Source organism: Heptranchias perlo, chromosome 28, assembly GCF_035084215.1.
Source record: "Heptranchias perlo isolate sHepPer1 chromosome 28, sHepPer1.hap1, whole genome shotgun sequence".
In the NCBI taxonomy this organism is placed as follows: Eukaryota; Metazoa; Chordata; class Chondrichthyes; order Hexanchiformes; family Hexanchidae; genus Heptranchias; species Heptranchias perlo.
This window is the reverse complement of record NC_090352.1, coordinates 27159192-27178346: the sequence shown is the minus strand read 5'-3', so window position 1 is coordinate 27178346 and position 19155 is coordinate 27159192. Positions and strand designations below refer to the sequence as shown.

General features: G+C 39.2%; 1 protein-coding gene across 3 annotated transcripts in view; it reads right to left on the bottom strand.

Moving 5' to 3' along the window:
- Positions 1-1065: 1065 nt before the first annotated feature.
- Positions 1066-19155, bottom strand: part of LOC137344962 (coronin-6-like) — a 212250-nt gene continuing 194160 nt past the window's right edge. For all 3 annotated transcript variants that reach the window (XM_068008264.1, XM_068008265.1, XM_068008263.1), the window contains exons 7-11: positions 17452-17556; positions 16068-16213; positions 13636-13693; positions 12071-12301; positions 1066-10647 (exon numbers count right to left, since the gene is read on the bottom strand). In XM_068008264.1, coding sequence (XP_067864365.1) covers positions 10525-10647; positions 12071-12301; positions 13636-13693; positions 16068-16213; positions 17452-17556 — 663 coding nt within the window. In that variant the 3' untranslated portion in view covers positions 1066-10524. The remainder of the gene's footprint in view (positions 10648-12070; positions 12302-13635; positions 13694-16067; positions 16214-17451; positions 17557-19155) is intronic.

The following is a 19155-nucleotide window of genomic DNA, read 5'->3' as shown; positions in this document are numbered from 1 at the left end:
TCACTCTCAGTTTTCTTATTGTGCTGTCTTTATCTTTCTTTGTAACTGACTTTTTTTCCCCCACTCTTTCTCCCTTGTTCTTTTTTTACAAATCTCTCCGTTAGGTGTCTCACACACTTGTCCCTTTGCTGAATTTCCTTGTGTTATATTTGTTGTAGGCCGGTTACGCAGCAACGTGGAATCAATACACATCAGGTTGGAGATGAGTACCAGGATCAGATGGGATATGTAGTTGAAAGCTGGTGCAAGATACTCAGGTGAGAAATGAAATTGGAGCAAATGAGCTAGGAGCAGAGACTGGAAGGCGTTGTGGCAACTGGTGATTTTTATTTTTGTCAGTACAATATTGAACCAATCATGTTTTTTTTTGCACTACGAGTACTTTCTATCTGTGACAGAAGCTTATTTGCAACCCATGGGCAGCACTAGACTTTTAACTATGTAGATTTGTGGGGTCGCCATATTGTCAATGTTTATTATAGAAAGAAAAGTTGTAGGTCACTAGGTAATCCACAGGATGTACTTCGTGTACCAATATGTACCCAATGCCTCAAAATTTGAAATTCTCATCCTGTTTAAATCCCTTCATGGCCTCACTTTTCCCTATCTCTGTAACTAGCCCGACAAATCCTCCTCCCCGTTCCTCTTGTATAATCTCTCCCCTTTTCTCCACCATTTGTGGCTGTGCCTTCAGTTATCCAGACCCTACGATCTGGAATTCCTTCCCTAAATCCCATTGCTTCTCCACCTCTCTCTCCTCCTTTAATACCCTCCTTAAAATCATCTCATCAACCAAACTTTGGGTCACTCCTCCTAATATCTCCTTTGGTTCGACATCCATTTTTCCTTACATCTTTGAAGCGCCTTGGGACATTTTTGATTCAGAAGTTGCTGCTGTAAAAAAATGCCTTATTATAAAGGCTTCATCACTGCTCCATTCACCTCTGAACCATGGGTTAAAGCCCACTTCAAGACTTACACTGATACAGGCACAACAATGTGACTGCTGTGATGTGCCAAGTCATATCTGTATCTGCATGAATAAATGTATTAAAAGACATCATATTTAATTTTTGATATTTTATTTTCAAATTATATACTTTTATAGAACAAAATTTGATTCATGTGTGGCAATGTATAAATAACTGCCTGATCTATTGTGTACTTACAAAACAACCACCAGACCAATATAATACTTACAGTTTACAAAGAAGTACAAGCTTAATCCTTCAGGATGTGTCTCATCAATTGACATTACCACTTTCCATATATCCAAAACAATTTAGTTCTGTTAAAAAGATGTACTTTCCAAGCCATAAAAATATTAGGTGACATACCCTTTGAACAGCTAATCCCTCTTTTTCAGCATCACAATAATCTGCAAATTACCCTTGCAAACCAAAAACACCATGGGACCAGACCAGTATTCTCCAGTGGGGAGGAAGTCGTGAGCTCTACGATAACAATTCTCTCGTTGCAGAAAATGACTAAAGCTAGTTTTAATTTGCTACAAAGCTCTAAGGGTAATTTTAAAAACAATATATACATTTTAATACAATATACTATTTAGAAATGACAGGGCATGTCTATCAAGACACTGAGTTGCATTTTTTCACATGGAAGTAAAGGGTAAATTCAGAAATCCTGTGTCTCCAGCTTCGAGCTGCACTCAATGGGAGTGCTGCTCAGAGAACTGGTGCTATATTGTTGTAGCCCAATCTCCCGCCAGGTTCTCTACGAGCACAGCTCCCTATTAGCAGCACTAAAATTATCTTAGTACATCCAGCTGTGATGAAGATATCACGTTTAGACTGGGGGTTAGAAGCTCCATTGCAACTTATTCTAATGATCATTCCCAATTTGCAAAGAAATATTACAGAAGTATTGAAACTGGGCCATTTAGATGTAGGCATCAAATTTCTGGGTGAAACAGTATCTATCCATCATCTCCCATCAAGTATAATAATAATTGGCAGAATATAAAGACATCGCATTAGTCATTCCGATCATTGTTTTTTAACAAACAAATATAATGTTCCTATCAAATAAATTATTAAAATGTAGACAGGGCTTAACATTTTCTAATGCAAATGTCTTTGTGTGGCTTGAGTTCAATTGTTCAGTTGACTTTCTTTGACTAATGGAGTTGTTACTTCAGAACGTTACAGGAGAATGTCTTGTAATTCTTGATTCTCTTGATGAACTAATGTATATTAAGGACCCTCCAAAAGGACTTCTTTTCCAGAGTACCTGTCTCTAAATACTAGTTTCTGTATCCCACAAAATGACATGCCAGAAGTAGAATTTGTTTTGCGATCCATTTATTACACTCTGCACAGCAGCTAGAACTTTATGGAGACTCAAGTTTGAGACCGAGTCTCACCTAATGTTTATTAATATTTCCATTAAGTTCACCCCTCCAACAATCTTACTGAGGGGATAGAGAGGTAGGGAGTTATTTCTTCTCTCCACCACCCAAGTGCATCTCAAGGCACATCGCCCCAGGAACACATGAACAATGTGCACACACAGCTCCGGGATGGACAGGTGGACTTTCCCAACCAAGTGTGTCTGAGGGAGGGGAAGGGAAAAAGAAAAAGATTTCTGAAAAACCTCACAAACTCTTATTCTCAGAGGGTAATTTTCATAGTTACTGGAACAAACCTGCGTTTTTATTCACTGCCGTTATTTATTTTGAAAACCATCCAAAACATTGTGCTGTTTAAGAACAATGCACTTGTTTATGTCACATGCCAATAAAAATCACATTGGGACCTCAGATGTCCAGTTAACTGCAAAATCGTTATTTTTTTTAATGAGGCTATAAGATTCTATTTTTTCTGTAATTTTTTCTTCCATCAACCTGGCTTCACAGTTCTGCAGCTTAAAGAACAGGTGCACAGCCCGTTTTCCCCACTTACGCCCTGTAGCTCACCATTAATGACCATGGGATACATGTCTCTCGCCTCCAACTTCCCCTCCTTCCCGCTGGGAGATGCCACAGCCTCTGTTTAACACGCTTTACCTCATAAACTTACACCCTGCATCTATCCCCCTATTTGGCACTGAGCATACTAAAATTCAGAGGCATTACACTGCCCTGGAAAGCCTGCTTTCAGAATCCTCCCTGATTAGTTTAGAATCAGACCTCTGAACTGAAAACAAACCAACCCACACATCTATCTAATTTTAGACTGTTTATTTTGTTTAGTTCTTTTTAAGATCAATAGACACAAGCAAACTCCAATGGAACAATGCAGGCCCGAGTGTTGGATTGTCCGTCACGTGCGACACAAATGTAGTCAAGAGGCAATCCATTTGTTGTGAAGGATACTGGAAAGTGATACTGCCAAAAAACCTCAAATGGAAAATTCTTAAAAAGATGAAAAGACTTGCAAACCATTACATTATTATACATTCCACTTACATTTTCAAATGACTGGAAGATAAAGTAATCCTTCTTGTCAGCCTACATAGGCCGTACAGTGGAACCCTCTAAAGAACCACTCTGATAATATCAAGTCCTGCTCAGTGAGGTGCAAAGCTATTTGCGTTCGCTGCAATGCAATTTTCAAATCATAGTTGAGATCAAATTTTGGATTTTAAATGAACAAGGATGAAAAATTAAGGTTAATTTCTGTCCTTCTCAGTATGCAGTGGCTGCTTAATAGCTCCACATGAAGTCTTCAATATCTGCTCTCTTGCAAAGTCACTTAATACCAATAGGTGTCTCTAGCATGCACGTTTTCATAGCTTACAATTAGTATCTATCAAACCGTTAGCGACACCTACTGGCAGTAAATCAGTATTGAATGAACATTTATCCAGTCAAATCTCTTAATCAAGCTTAAACCTGCTTAAGACATTTATTCCTCTGATAAATCAAAATTGACCTGATGAGGTCTGTACCAGTCAACTAATATATTGTAATTCAAACCTCTTGGCAAAATTGATTTGTCTCAAAAAAGTGTCATGTCTTACCTGTTTTTTTAAAAAAAGTTAGAAAATAATTTTACAAATCTGTTAAATTGATGTCCTCTGATTAAACTCACTGACCACAGGCCTATTGGGAAAAGAGATATTAAACAGATTGCTGTCTTGCTGATTTGAATTTTGATGCAGCTTATTTAGGCGAACAAAATGTGTACTTGTCTCCTTTAACTTGGAAAATAAGATGACATTCAATTTCTTAGTAACATTTACATTGCTTTTATAATACAATAAAATGCATGATAGGGCACCTTTATATATCACAATTGTTACAGATTGTTTACACTGATGGCAGATTACATTGTGAAGTTTCTCATGCAAAAGGTTACTGTATTACATCAAATTCTTACACAGCACTAGTATCATGGGCTTTGCGCTATACTGCAATCCAGAGAACAGTAACTGAAGGACAGATATTTACTGTCCAGAAGGGATGATAAGTGATGCTTTTAAATTACAGTGGAATAGGTTTTAAAAAAAACACACACAAAAAGATTTATTTTTTTTAAAAAAAGATTTCACCATTTCTGAAAATAAAACACATCACCCTTTGAAGACTGCAGTATCATTGCACCAGTGGGCCTGGACACAGATTTAGAGCTTCCCACTTATGTAAGATTATATCCTGGATAGAGGGAGCCATGAGTAATGTGTGTATACTTTATCACTGAATTTTAATAACCAGAATTTGTTTATAATTTTAGAAAAATATATGATGAAAGATGTTGGTTTAAAGTCCTTCAGTCATCAAAGGGTTAGTGTATTAACTTGTAAATAGGCCACACTTTTTTACGGTCATGTGTATTTTCTTGGGGGTGAGGTCGATATGAGATGTGTTTTCCCCCAGGTTGGTTCAAGTTTGGGATGCAGCTTATGTGTGTACGATTACAGTAATAACTATACAGATAGCAGTAAGTGTAAAATGACAGTGAAGCCTTTACAATGTGCCAAGTAATTCCAGATCATCTACAATAACTATAGAGACACAGGCATTGACTTCATTTTCAGACATTTTGGAATACATTGTACAAATTATACAAGTGCCTTGACTACCAGCCTATGATTTTTAAAAATGCTCTTTGTTGAGATTAGAGATGGAACCTAAGACAGTGCTCGCATCCTGTAATATGGTGTCCCCAATGGTACGTAGCTCCAATTGTGCCATAATAAATATGCCCACTTGGGATGCCTCTTAAAGTAGGACACTGAGCTGAATAAAAGTAAACTTGTACACTGGCTTCTGCTGCACAAGAGAAGTTTGATATTTTACATCATTGCTACACTGGTAGCTATTAGGCATCCCATAAATCTGCCTAAGTATGTTAGATTCCTTCACCAGTTAACAGCCATTAAAAGGGTAACTTTGAAAACCACCATCAATAACACCACCACCATAAAGTGAAATCCAAAATTATTTGACACAGATGTCTCATGTCGGAGGAAGAACTTGGAGGGGCCTGAGCAAAAAATATCTGAAGTATCTTTTGACAGCACCAACATTTTGGTTACAATCAATGACGTTGTTGAAAAGGCCAACCGAGCAACATCACAACATGAGCACAAGGAATTCCAGACTCGTATTTAAAACCCACTGTTAGTTGATAAGTCAGTAGATATATCAATTGGTATAAATTCATCTAAATTATAGATAAGCTCAGAAGCCTCTTTTAACCCTGGATATAATAAGCTTCAAACAACAATCCTCCTGTGCTGAGAAAACCATAGGGAATTTGAGCTGAAAATCTCTATGATGCTGATAATGTACAATGTATTTAATTATTTAAATGGCTCTACAGTAAGCCATAACAAAACCAATGGTTAAAAAAAATCAGGCTTGCACAATATTCAGATCTATAAATTCTTCAATATTTCCATATTGGCACTTCTGTTCTCTTTATTGAGACCCCCAAAGTTATGTTACAACACATAAAATAATTTTTGAAAGTCACATAGACTAGTTTGTGTGAAACTTAAGGATTGCACAAACAAAGGTGAAAATTATTTTGCAAGTTGGAGTATTTCAAGTTGTCATAATTTTATGATATTTTCCAGTTATTAAGAGGATCAACAAAGAATTTCAATTTGACTCTGTTATTTTAGTAGGTAGTTCGAGATAAAGAAAACCCTGCAGACTACTCGATCTCATCTGCTAGAACACCAACTCTCCCATTTATCCCATCAATTTAAAATGTAACTAACAATCTCATCAATTTTGATTATTTGGCTCACTTAAATAGAAAGAACTTTTAATCTAACTAACTGACGTACTTGATTATTTAGAGAATAGCACCTTAAACACTCATGGCTCCTCCATTTTCCTGCCAGTGCCTCCCAATCACATTCCACATTGCTTCCTTCTATTTTTCTCCCCTTTTGTCTGTCTAATGCTTTTCCATAACCTGACTGAGACAATAGTTGTGTATCATCCAGCACTTTAAAGTTTTTTTACAAAAAATTGTTCACAGGCTATTAAACTATTAGCTGCGGAACTAGTCAGAATTATTTGACCCACAACCTATTGTTCTCCCCTCCCCTCTGTGTTTTGATCAGTGCTTTGACTGGTGCTCACCTGCCTATCTTTTTCAGTTAATGTAGGGTTTCCACTTGAAATGGTAATCTGTCTTTTCAGATACTGACTGACCTGCTGTGTATCTCTAACATTTTCCGATTTTATTTCAGATTTCCAATTTTTCTCTTTTTATCTTTAAACCCCCTTATCCTATTTCTAAACTAGATATATTCCTCAGATACTTGATATTTCAAACATTTATCTTGTATTGAAAGAGACTGTCCAAATATGCCTGAATCCTGGGCAACACCAAGTGCTCAACTGGTGCAATAAGGAATATCTAAAGGAAGTCAAAGCTACTCTTGGATAAAAAGTGAGCCTCTCCAATGACTGGAAGCAATAACCTGAACAAAGCTTTAAATGCAATGGAAACCATTTCACCAAGTCATACAATCACTTAATGCTTAGAGTAATCAGTTGAAGAAAATGTCTTCACTTGCATCACATTGGTTGCAGAGGGAAAGTTGGCAGGTTTGTCTTCAAGATCTTTCTCATAATCAAGAAAGAATTCCTTCTTTAAATAAAGGCCTTTTTAGCCTCCTCTTAACATACGGATTACAATACTGGTAGACACAAACTGTCATTTATGCCCCACATGGAGAATACTGCACCTGCACAGCAAGTAATCAAACTCACATTTTATACATCCAATAAAGCCCAACTCATCCACTCAGCGTACAGACTATTTCCAGAAAATGGCTAAAATTACAGAACACTATAATAAATTGAGCTGATTTAATCTTAATACAGTGAGAGATTGGAAGGCATTAGAGTATCATTCAAAATAATATTAAAATAAGTTATCTAAACAAGCTCTCAACTTAAAACCAAAACCAGCATGGGGACTGGAGACCTAAAATTATCTCAAAGGAAAAGTTTAAACAAGGAGTCTTCCTAATGAAGATGAATTTTATCTGTGCTGCTATAAACATTAAAGAATCTCCAAGTTTGACTTCAATTGTGAACATCAGGTCCATCGGTGGTAGAGGAAAAAAAAGCATAAAATACTCTGGGGTAAAAGCTACTGAACATGCCATGGTTGTCGACAAAGACCTTTGGCAAAGCAGATGTTCAACAGAGATTTCTTTTCATTCTACCTCCCTAGTGCCTTCCTTTTCTATTGAATGTTTCATTTCAGTGGCCCCATGTGTGGTACTTAAACCAAGCCTTTGACTTCACAATCAAAGGCAGATGTTAGATAATGGATGAGGGATGTTACAGCATCAGCTGAATATTGTTTTCTATTAAGGTGAAAACACACTGTAAAATACACTCCTGGCATTCAACCGCCTATTACACACAAGGCACAAAGACTTCTCCAGTTTATCTTTCCAGTCCTTGTACCAGAGGACAAAATGCTGTCACATTCCTGGACAGTTCTATTAGCCTCTGCAGACCGGATGGGTTTGAGAAGTTAATGTACATTTGCTACCGATTTTAATCAGTCATTTGGACTCTAAAAGGCACAGATGATTAATCTGTAAGGTAAACCTCTCCATGCACCACAGCATTATTTAAATTTCCAGGGATATCGTTAATGTCTATATTATGGAGATCTGCTACTATTCAGACAAGGTGTAGTATTTTGAGACATTTTAAGAGATCTGGACAGGTGGTGTGAAATCTTGTAGCAGATTATCCAGAGATGCTAATAACCAGCGTGCCCAGAAATTGAATAAAATTGCATTATGCTTCACTTAGCGACCCATCTTTACATAAAAAGGTGTCAGACAGAGAGCCAGCTTTAATCTTCTTCACTCTACGGGGTGTCTGGCATGACATAAGGCAAGGCGATGATTCAAGATCTTAAATAACATGAACTACTGTCCTTCAAAAAAGTTGCTGAGAGACTTTCTGACTTTCACTTACATGGCGCCAATAAAACAACAACAAGCAGGCTAACACTGAAGTCTTTGAATGTGGACATATTACTGCATTTAGAACCCTTTTTAAAAATTCAATTTCCAGATGGTTACTTATCATTAACACACTAATACTGCATTAAAAAGAAAACAAGCCTAGTTACCTTCGGGTAATTCATAGTTGGATTAAGATACACTAATATATTTACAATTGGTGTCTCTATGCACAGAAAAATTTAAAACCAGCATGAGAACATAACACAAACAACAAATTGAGAGAATAGTTAACGCTGATATTTGATGTACACCTTACAGTAAACTCAATGTGGAAAGGGCACGAGAATTGTAAATGTCTTAAGGTGGTAGACTACTACTGTTAGTCAACCATTCAGCTCTGCACAGGATCCCCTTACAGAAGGTCTGAATGTATCACTCTGTAAACAGGATTGTGTTGTACACTGGCTGTACCATCTGTAATTTCCCTCTTCCTTTTCTTATGTATTACATACACTTCTTGCTTTGACCTGCATCTCATTCTTAATTGGGAGAGAAAAACAGCAAAAGACTAGTGTAGTCTGTGTAATGTTGGTTGGCTCAAGGGATGTGATTTCAAGAATCATGAGATCCATCAGCCCATTGGATTTTATTGTCTCAAGGTGCATTGACATTGTTGAGCCAGTTTTGGGAGAGTGGTGCTATATCAGCCTCCCATTGCTGCTCCCCCTCTCTTTCCCACCCCTCCCCCGGTTTACTTTTCCACCGAGTACGATATGTCAGCCAGAAGCAGGGACTGTGAATCCAGCTACATTTAATAAGACCCATGGGTAAATAGATCTGTGCTGGTATCGAAACAAGATAAATCATCCCTTTTATATTTCCAAGTGTGGAAGAAGTGCACATTTGCCTTCAGCTGCACTTTTATAAGGTAAAAGTGCCTATGAACACCAGGAAGTCAATGTTCTACCCACGATATTATGTACATAACTGGCAGAAATGGTGCTCCTCGCTGGTAGATAACGAAATTCAATGAAAGAAATCTTAGCACCGGGCAACAACTGTAATCTAGAATTGGCAAAAAAATGGCATAAACTCACCATAAAAATAAAATAGCACTTTTTTGCCAGAACGCAGTGCCGTACACTACACCACACCAAATATCACCTTTAATAATTTTTAAAGATTTCCATTTCTGATGGGTGAAGACTTCTTGAAACCAAACCATCTTATATATAAAATAAAAGACATGAGCGGAGAACGGCCTGTGGATTTGCTAGCATTGTACATCTCTGTTTCTGGACTGACTAACAGCATAAATGTACTGGCTTCACAATGAACCATATAAACCATATCATCCACTTATTTTAGCTTGTATTTAGAGTCCTATCTCTGAATGCTATAAAATATCATTTTTACAAAGTGCCAGATATTGCCCCAACCTTACACAGTGCAAATTGTGAACTTAACATTAGATCCACTAAATATTATTTCATTACACCCGAGCAGAACTCAAAGATACAGCTACCTTACTTGCCAAAAATCAATGCAGCCACAAGCTGAAGAAGTCTGTAAGAAAATTAGCCTGGAGATTGTTTAAAAGTTACTTTGTTTTGTGAATCATATACTTGAAAAAGTTACAGTTCAGATTATACCCTCCCACAATCCAACAGATGCCCTTGACATGACCACCTGGTCTGCTGGAGGTCATGTTGAGGACATTCCTTTCCCCTCCCTCAATTCAAAGAAATGTCCTGGCGTTTATGTTGAAGGTATCTGCTCATGGAGAGCTTAATGCTCACTAACAATAGTAGTCCATGGCCTTATGCAGGAACACTGATCAGGTGTGGCATGACTTTTAGTTCACTGTAGTTCCCAAACATCTCTTAACATTTCCCGTGAATTCTTCAATTAAACTCCAGAACAAAACATTAAATACTTCCACATGGTCTTGTCTCACTGGAGTTAGAATGTGCATACTTTTATGTAGATTGTTATAAAAGCTACTATCATTTGCCACCAGAGTTGGCAGGGTGGGCAATGATGAGTTGAACTGGCTTGGCAGGAAGCACGGATACCTTGGAGTGCATGCTAGCGCAGCAGGTAGAATTAAGCAGTGCCGTTGGTGAACTTTGAGAGCTTGTTCTCTAGCTCGGTAATGCGTCTCTCCTGGGACTGGACAATCACCTTCAGTGATTTAATTTCATCCATTAGTTCCTCCATGGTTATACGCTGAGGGCAAAAAAGGAAAGAGAATCAATATCAGGCATAATTAAGTTAAAGAGAAACCTGCTTACAGAAAATCTGGCTCCTGTAATCGAACAATGGATACTCAAATTAAATGTCAAACTTGCAGTGTAGTCAACATTAGATATCACAGCAGAGGTGGACTGTGGTAATGAGTTAATTGGATTTAGGTTCAGTGGATCCTTTTAGATTGAATTAAATGATCTGAATCATCAAACCTAATGTCAGAATTACTCTTTCTCCACCTTTACTGCAATCTAAAATATCTCTACAATCCTTTCAGACTGATGCAAGACATTTGGGATCTTACCAAATGTACACTCAGCAACACCACATTAATTTTAAAAATTAGACGTGGAATTTTTTTTGGATTAGTTACTGGTTGGGAGCTTGCCTGCCTTAGATAGTCTCGCAGGCACAGCAGTACTGGTAATTCCCATCTTACATCCAAAAGAATGCCTGACCTGCCCAATATCTAATTATACAACAGGATAACTCAAGGATAATGGAATTCCAGTGTGATCTGAACTGGATATTGTGTCTTTCACATTTGTCTTCACATGTGCTTCTCCAAACTTTCTAAAGATGGACTGAAACACAATAAGGCAATGCCAAATCTGAATTATTAAACTTTATTTTACAGAATGCAGAGTCAAAAAAAATTCTACTTGCTTCACTCAATCTCACTCCTCTCCTCGAAAAATAATAAATAGTGTGCCCTGTTCCTGTTGGGAGCTAACTTACTTGTTTTTGGCTTGACCTTCCTTTCTATACACCTAACTGCAAAAAACTGACCACCTGCACCTCTGCTTTAGTTTCCACCTCTGAGTCTGGGACTTCGTGTTTCTTGTTTAATAACCTGACTGACTGCCCATTTGTCCTCTTTTCTTTTCGCTGTGTTCCAAGCCAATGGGAAGGTTGTGACTCTGATGTCTTTCCCCGCCCCGTGATTCGCCAAAAGGCCTGACAATAAACTAGCTACCTCATCTTCCGCTATTTACAAAGAGAATGGGGCCATTCTGGCTAACAGGCCTGGGATGAAGCAATTGACGCTCTTTGCATCAGTCTGAAATGGATTTTAGGCCCATGACATTTCACAAACTGGCTTGTCTGGCTTTAATACACATCTTCAATGCCTGCATCCTTGTAAGAGGGGGGGGAAGAGATGATTATGGACAAGCCCAATTCTATCCTTAACCAATATCCACACATGGACTTTCCAGTGGGATTCAGGGTTCTGAAGTCAGGAATGGGAACCCTGGTTGATTTCTTTTCCTCCTCTTTAGCCTGGGGATACTGAGATCAACTGTAGTGCCCGACTGCCACCTAATTAATTCTGATACTAACTGATGGACAGACCGTTAACTGAAAGCTGATGAAAAGACAATGATGCTTTCAGAATACGTACAGAAAAATTTGAATCGCAAGTGGAGTAACTTCGTCGAGGTCCGAGAGGTGGCTTGTTGTCCAGAATGTTCTTCTTGGCAAATTTAAGATCTCTGCTTTTAGGCGGAATGTAGCCATCTCTCAAAGAGATGAGCACAGGATCAGCGTTCTTCCCTGTAATCCACTCCTCAGCATCTAATGCCGCTTCGGGGCCTGTAGTATCTGGGTATAAGTCGTCTTGGAAAAGATCTGACTACAAAATTCATAGGAAAGAGAAAAGACTATTTACAGCTGTAGTGACCACATGGGGAGATTCATATTAGAGGAGTGAAGTGCACATTGATTGAGGAATGCTGCTCAGTCAATTCCACTGCTTTTAAATCTCTGGTCAGTATCGTCAAACAATTTGGTGAACTGTCATTTAGTATCAGGGTAATGAACCAGTTATGTTAGTGACCTTCATTTTAATAATGTCACTACTAAGAATCAGTTTTGGCAGTTGCAGGTCAGCCCAATCATCACATATCTGTCCTAAATGGCAATGATATAGGACTTAAAATGATGAATTATCTTTAAGATAATAGTTCTATCCTTTGTTCCTACTTTAAGCTCCTTTGCAGTATTTTTGATAGTTATTCTCAAGTACATTTGCCTCTTTATGTCCGTATGTACAACACACAGTGCATCCTGTGACCCATTGTGTCAAAACGACAACAATGTGCATGTGCAAGTAAAATCAATTTCTTGCGTAGACCACAAGGGGAGCTTTATGAAATCGGGCTCCTGAAGTAGAACCCTCCCTGCTGGGAGCACACCTCAGGAAACTAAGGCGCGCTCCCCACACCTTCCCATCAACGGATGGAAAATTCTGGGCTGTTGGTGCCCGAATTCCGAGTTGCGCTCGTGGTGGGCAAGATTCCATGACAGGAACACAATTTTGTAAAACTACCCTTGAGTTCTTTAAATTTCCACTCTGCAGACCTTGTTGGATCTTAACAGAAAGTTCCCACGCCCTATGGATCCTGCATTGTCTTAAGAGGCACTGCAATGAAAAGGCTGCAGAGTACTGGGCTCGTAAACCACACATAAAGCACAGTACAGGATCAGTATTCAACCTTCGCAACCAAATATAAGAGAGATAAATTGAACAAAAAGATTTTAAAATGACAGCGATCTCTTTTTAGTGCTTCAAAAGTGAATGGAACATCTGATTAAAAAGACATTTGTTGGCTTCAATTTATGACTTGCAACCTAGAAAACAACAATTGGCGAAACAAAGATACAAAAAAATGATACATTCCGATTATCAAAATGATGTTGGGTTCCATGGGCATCAAATTAGCCTCCGAGTCAAATCTGGGTTCAGTTTCTGGACATTAATGCAACTTTAAGCAGAACAGTGAGGTTTTTTTTTAAAAAAGAAACAAATATGGATCTATTTTAGCTTCAAAAATATGTGTTCCAATTTAACAAGTTGACATAGATCTTTTTTAAATCTAAGAGACTATATTTATTAAAAATTGGATGGAACTTTTGTATTTTCCCTCCTTCTCCATTTTGTGTAATGGGATTTTCCACTGCACTGACCTTTCGAGGCACCGTCATTGTAATAGGCTCACACTTCCGTTCGTGTAATTTGAAAAACCTAAAAAATAAAAGTGTAACAAATCAAATTCCATTAAACGATCAGAGATAGAAAAACAAAATGGGTTCTGTCACGATTATTTTTCCACAAATATATTTCTAATTACACAGGGAGTGATGGATAAGCTGGGAGTGGTTACAGGGACTGATTTAACTAAAAGATTCAGCCGAGTACAGAAACTGCAACGCTGAACTTCAAGTGATTTAAAGCAATTATTGCCCCAAATATCTATATTTTTTCCTAAATATCAAAGCCTGGATTATCCTATGAAGGCCGCCCGATTTTTGAACAGTGTTTGGGCAGGCAGGGGCAGAAGGCGGGCGGTAAGCCCCACTGGAACGCGGCCCACTTTGTGCTTGATGTATTTTCCAGTGGAACCAGCAGCGTTGGAAATACCCACCTCAAACAGCCAAGCACTTTAATGCATGCAAATGCCAAACATTAATTATATCCATATGAAATAAGTGACCAGGGATGCTGGCAACATTAAGCGTACTGGAGTTCAAAGTAAGGATACAGTAATATAAAGGTAGGCAAATTTCAGCCATTTCTTAACTGTATTTCCTCAATTTGTTCCTGTAATTTATATATTTCTTTCGCTCAGCACCATTACTGACACCAATGGGTTTCCTAATGGGAATGTCCCTGACATGTTTGGAAGAAGAGGACAATCTTAATTAAGGGTGGGGTGCCAGGTAGGTCAGGCTGCATGAAGATGCTCTGGGCTCAGCCTCCAGTAACCACACAGCTGTATCTGCAGACAGTTAGCCAGACTTCATTTTGGCCGACGTAATGCTGGTGGAGGCTCCACTTCCCAAAGAAAGCTAATTGCACTTTGAAGATATGTTATGACCTAATTGTCCATAGCCTGGTTGGGCGTGCCTGTCAAGAAGCCACCAACCATTTCTGCAGGCCCTTGCACACCTACCTGGCACTGACCATGAGGAACTGTCTTCTCAGGGCCTGGGTCAGCAGAGAATCAGCTGTAATTACTACGCAGCATAGGGCTGGCACATCCAGTGACAGTAATATAGTCAGCTCTGGCCTGAAACTTGGCTCCAGCTCCTTGCAGGGATACTGCAATGCAGATCTATGGGGATGGTGCCCTGGAGTTGCACAGAGGATTCCTGTCCTCATGAGCACCTTATGCAGTAGTACCTCCAATTAAGCAGCCATCAGACAAGAGGTTGGGTGTGGACTGCTCAATCACATCACCGCAGACTCGATGCCTGCACTTTGGGTTTCCTTTCCATTCATTTTTGCCCATCTCTTCTCAGTCCCCTGCCTCTTCAGTTTCGGAAAAGGCTGATAACGGGTTGAGATGGCTCTTGTCCCCTTATTTTGATAATCCCCTTTAAGTGTCGCTATTCCTTTAAATTTCACATACATGCAAATCTCCGCCTCCGCCCCTGCCAATAGTGTGCTTCCCACAGCAATAAAAATCTACACCTGAAGTTATACAGGACTAATGAGCTGACCTAGAAAATGGGTACAAACAGACCCCCTCCATTTGAGTCTGTCTAAAACTCGGCAGTAGCCATTCTGAAATAGATTACGTCAAAAGAGGACAATCAAAGCTTTAGATTACTAATTTGCAGGTGTGGATTTACTGGGTTTTGGACCAGTCCTGATAGTGATATCCGTAGTGACCATCACTATCTGTGAGCTGCATATTAAGGTTTGATAACGTTCATGCCACACGATTCATCATTGTAATGTCATTCATGCATTATCATAAAAGCAAATTTGTTCTTGATTAACAGGTGATCTACGGTCTTTACATATTTATAGAGACTAACTATAATAACCACATTTATACCGTGTTTTATTATATCTCAGCTACATTTCAAAGCGCTTCATACAATGAACTACTTTCAAGTGCAGTCACTGTGGTTATGTAGGCAAACACGGCAACCATTCTACGCCAGTAACATCCACAGACAGCAGTGAGATTAGTGACCAATCTCAGTCTTTGGTTTAGTTGGTTTGAGGAAGAAATGTTAGCCAATAATGTTCCCTACTCTTCTTTGAGTAATGCCATTGGATTTTCAAAATTCAGCTAGACCACCTGAACAGGTAGGCTCAACCCTAGATTAAAGTATCACCCTATTTTTCTCCCTTTCACAGTATAAAGTCCACTAGCACCTTTTCTTGACGCAACAGCTAAGGCCAGCGACTCAGTGTGGGCATTCGTGGCTGTGAACCTACATCTTTGTGCATTGACACAGGTCTTTATCTGAAGAGGACATGTTGAAAAACAGCATTATTTTCAATAACCCCATTAGCTGTGATCTTGCTAAATTGCCTATAATTTCATCATTGATGAAGCAGAATCTACTTGACTTGGGTTGAAGCAAAAGAAAACCCCACTGACCTTGCAATTTCACATCTGCTGACATCCAGACCTCTCTTTACCATGAAGCCCATTCCTCTCTGTGGCTCCTTACTGCTGTACGTGCTGAGGTAATGAACATACGGAGCTTCATGCGTGATTTCGAAATAACGAATACTGCTATCGCCCTGCACACAGAGAAATCAGTCTCCAAAGAGAAAGCACAGAAAACTGGACCAGAGTAAACAGGGATCTTAATTTTCCAAAACATGTCTAGTGGTTTTACTGTAGCAAACCTCAACATATAATAGGTAGGTCGTTGGAATAATGGGTCATCTCCCAGGATTTAGGCCCAAGATCTGGCATGGGATAAACAGCATTATATAAAAAAAAATCGCTCTGCTAATCTTTCTAATTCAGGGAGTGAAAGCTCCTAGACTGGTACTGACCTGTACTGTTCCAGTCTAGTTAATCCTTTATTGTATTTCTTCCCCCAGTGTATACACCATAGCAATGGGATGTATCTGATCCCTACCACAAGCACCGTTATGTAACACTCCACATCAGCAGCAATTAGTACAAAAATTGTTTCATTAAAATGAGAAGTCAGGAGGTTCTTCTTCACATAAAGTGTAAGTAACACTTGGAATGGAATTGTAAGTGGGATCATGGAGTTGTAAATCTTGGAGTTATTTAAAGCACAGTTGCATGCTGTGATCAGGAAACTAGGTTCTAGATGGATGGGATAAGAGGGCTGTCTGGTCTTCCTCGTCCATACTGATGAGATCATGTGGTATAAAAAATTATGAATTTATTCTGATTTGCGAAACATAGCATAAACACCATATATGGTCAAGCAACCAAGTAATAAAGAAGATATTCCACAATTACCTGGACAATGAAAATAAAAAGCACATCCACAGAATAATAATAATCTGATGTCATCTTGAAGGCCCATCCATACACATCCGTGACAATGATGGAGTGGGATTAAAGGGGAAGTGACTCCATGAGAAAAGGGTTTGGCAAACCGTTTGCTTGCTTGAGGGCCATGTATCACTTTTGTCATGGCAACATCATGCATTACTGAAGTGTTAATGCGCTCTGACTCAAAAAAGTTCGCAAATCATTTGTCGTGAAGGCAATGCTCTTTTTAAAAGAAAGTATTTTTGCCAAAGTACGAGTAGAAATATTTTTCAATCTGCAGTATGACCTAATCACACTTTCAGCAATTTCTCAAAATGCTTTTTATACCATTAATTACTTTGAATTGCAATGACTATTCTTATGCAGGTAAACGCGGAAGCCATTTTGCACACAGCAAGATTTCGCAAACAGCATGAGATGAATGACCAGTTAATCCGATCACTGGATTGTTTGCATCAAACCATTAGAATGAGCTACTAACACACGAGTAAACCCTCACCTTTCCACAGAGGTAGACTATATTGGAGTCTGGGTCATAAAATGGCAGAAGCACTCCATTACTGGTGTCCATTTCCTGAAGTGCTATTGGTTCATCAAAGTTTTTCTACATGGGGAGGGGGTGGTGGTGGGGGGAAAAAAAGGTATAAAATTTTTAACTCTGTCCACGCTGATTGTCCACTGCTGCATGCGACAAGTTAATGGTACAAACCGTTCACATAAAACAGGCAATGGGGGGAGTGGAGATTGTGGTCAACATTAGTGTGTTATTCGGTGAATACAATTGCCTCTCCTACATTTAATTGTATAGAGAAATTTTTTTGCGCTTTTTGACACAGTACATAAGTACATAAGTACATGCAAATTAGAGGGCTGTTGGGGTCAGGTTTCACCTACACTATAATTATAGTATTGGTGCAAAGCAGCATCTACTTGTCACCTACACTAAACTTGTGCAGTGAATATCTGGAATTAGAGCCTGACCTGACTCCAGATTTAGCTGCCTTTAAACTAGGGGGAAATTTTATGCAACTCCCACTCCTAGTTTAGAGCCTTGCCCACCAGGAGCATTTTTAAATCAGAGGGTGTGTGTTCCCGGTGATTTTCTGTCCATTAAAATGAACAGACAGATAAAAGATGGAAGTCAAGAGGAGCTGCACTCACACTTCCAGTATACTGTCCCGGCAAGCGAGGCACCACAGCAGGAGCTTAGCTTACAACTCTGGGGGTGCATCTACCAGACTGTAGCGTAGTCTGGTAAATGCACCCCCATTTACCAGACTGGGGGTGTGACTGTAGTGTAGATATGAAGCAAAACTGTTTAGCACTGCAGTCATAGTGTAAATGCTCGCTCAAAAAGCAGGAGGATAAAGCATAACACCTTAATGTACCTCCAATGCCTGTATGATGTGTCAGATTGTGAATATAAAACATCTAATTATAAAAATGAAAGTAAACGAATACAGAACCAGAATCATAAAAAAATACATGTCATTGGAAGACGAACATTTGGGGCCACTAAAATCAGCAATATCCTTGGGAGTTCAAAATTTTAATTAAAGGGGAAGGTAATGTGAACACTTGTGTGATCCAAGTAATGACTTTTTACACAGTTTTCTTTCCTGTTTCAAAGGCTCTACTGCAGAACCCAAAAGACTTTCATTTTGTTGTGTTGAACACAAGCAGCCACTGTCTGGTGTTGTCAAGTGGAGGGAATCCCACTGGGCATGTCTGCTATCCTGCATTGTCACGAGTGCAGCCAGTTGGTTTCCAAACTGACCAGCTGTCACTTCCATCGAGTTGTCGGCCTAATTTTCTTCCTTTCTTATTTTTGTATTTCTCTCCTCTTTTCTTCATCTGCCCGAGACGTTCTTTACAGCTGACAGGCGGATTCATGGCTTACTCCCAAGGCTGCCACGAACACCTCCTGTAGCCAGGAGCTAGGTGGGAGCAGCCATTGCCCATCCATGATACACACTTCCCATTTTCCCTCCCCTCCTGCTGCGAGATGCCATATTCTCCGTTCAGTGCATCCCCATTTAACGGGGCTCAGGTTGGGAATTCAGTGGAGTGAGACTTGAGCTGTTCATCCCTGGTCTATGCCACTGAGCGTTAGTGCACCACATTGCTGGTGCCAGCACCCTGCATTATATTATCTTTTGTTTGTTAGCTCATTTGTTCATGCTTGCTAAGTAGGTTTTATTTC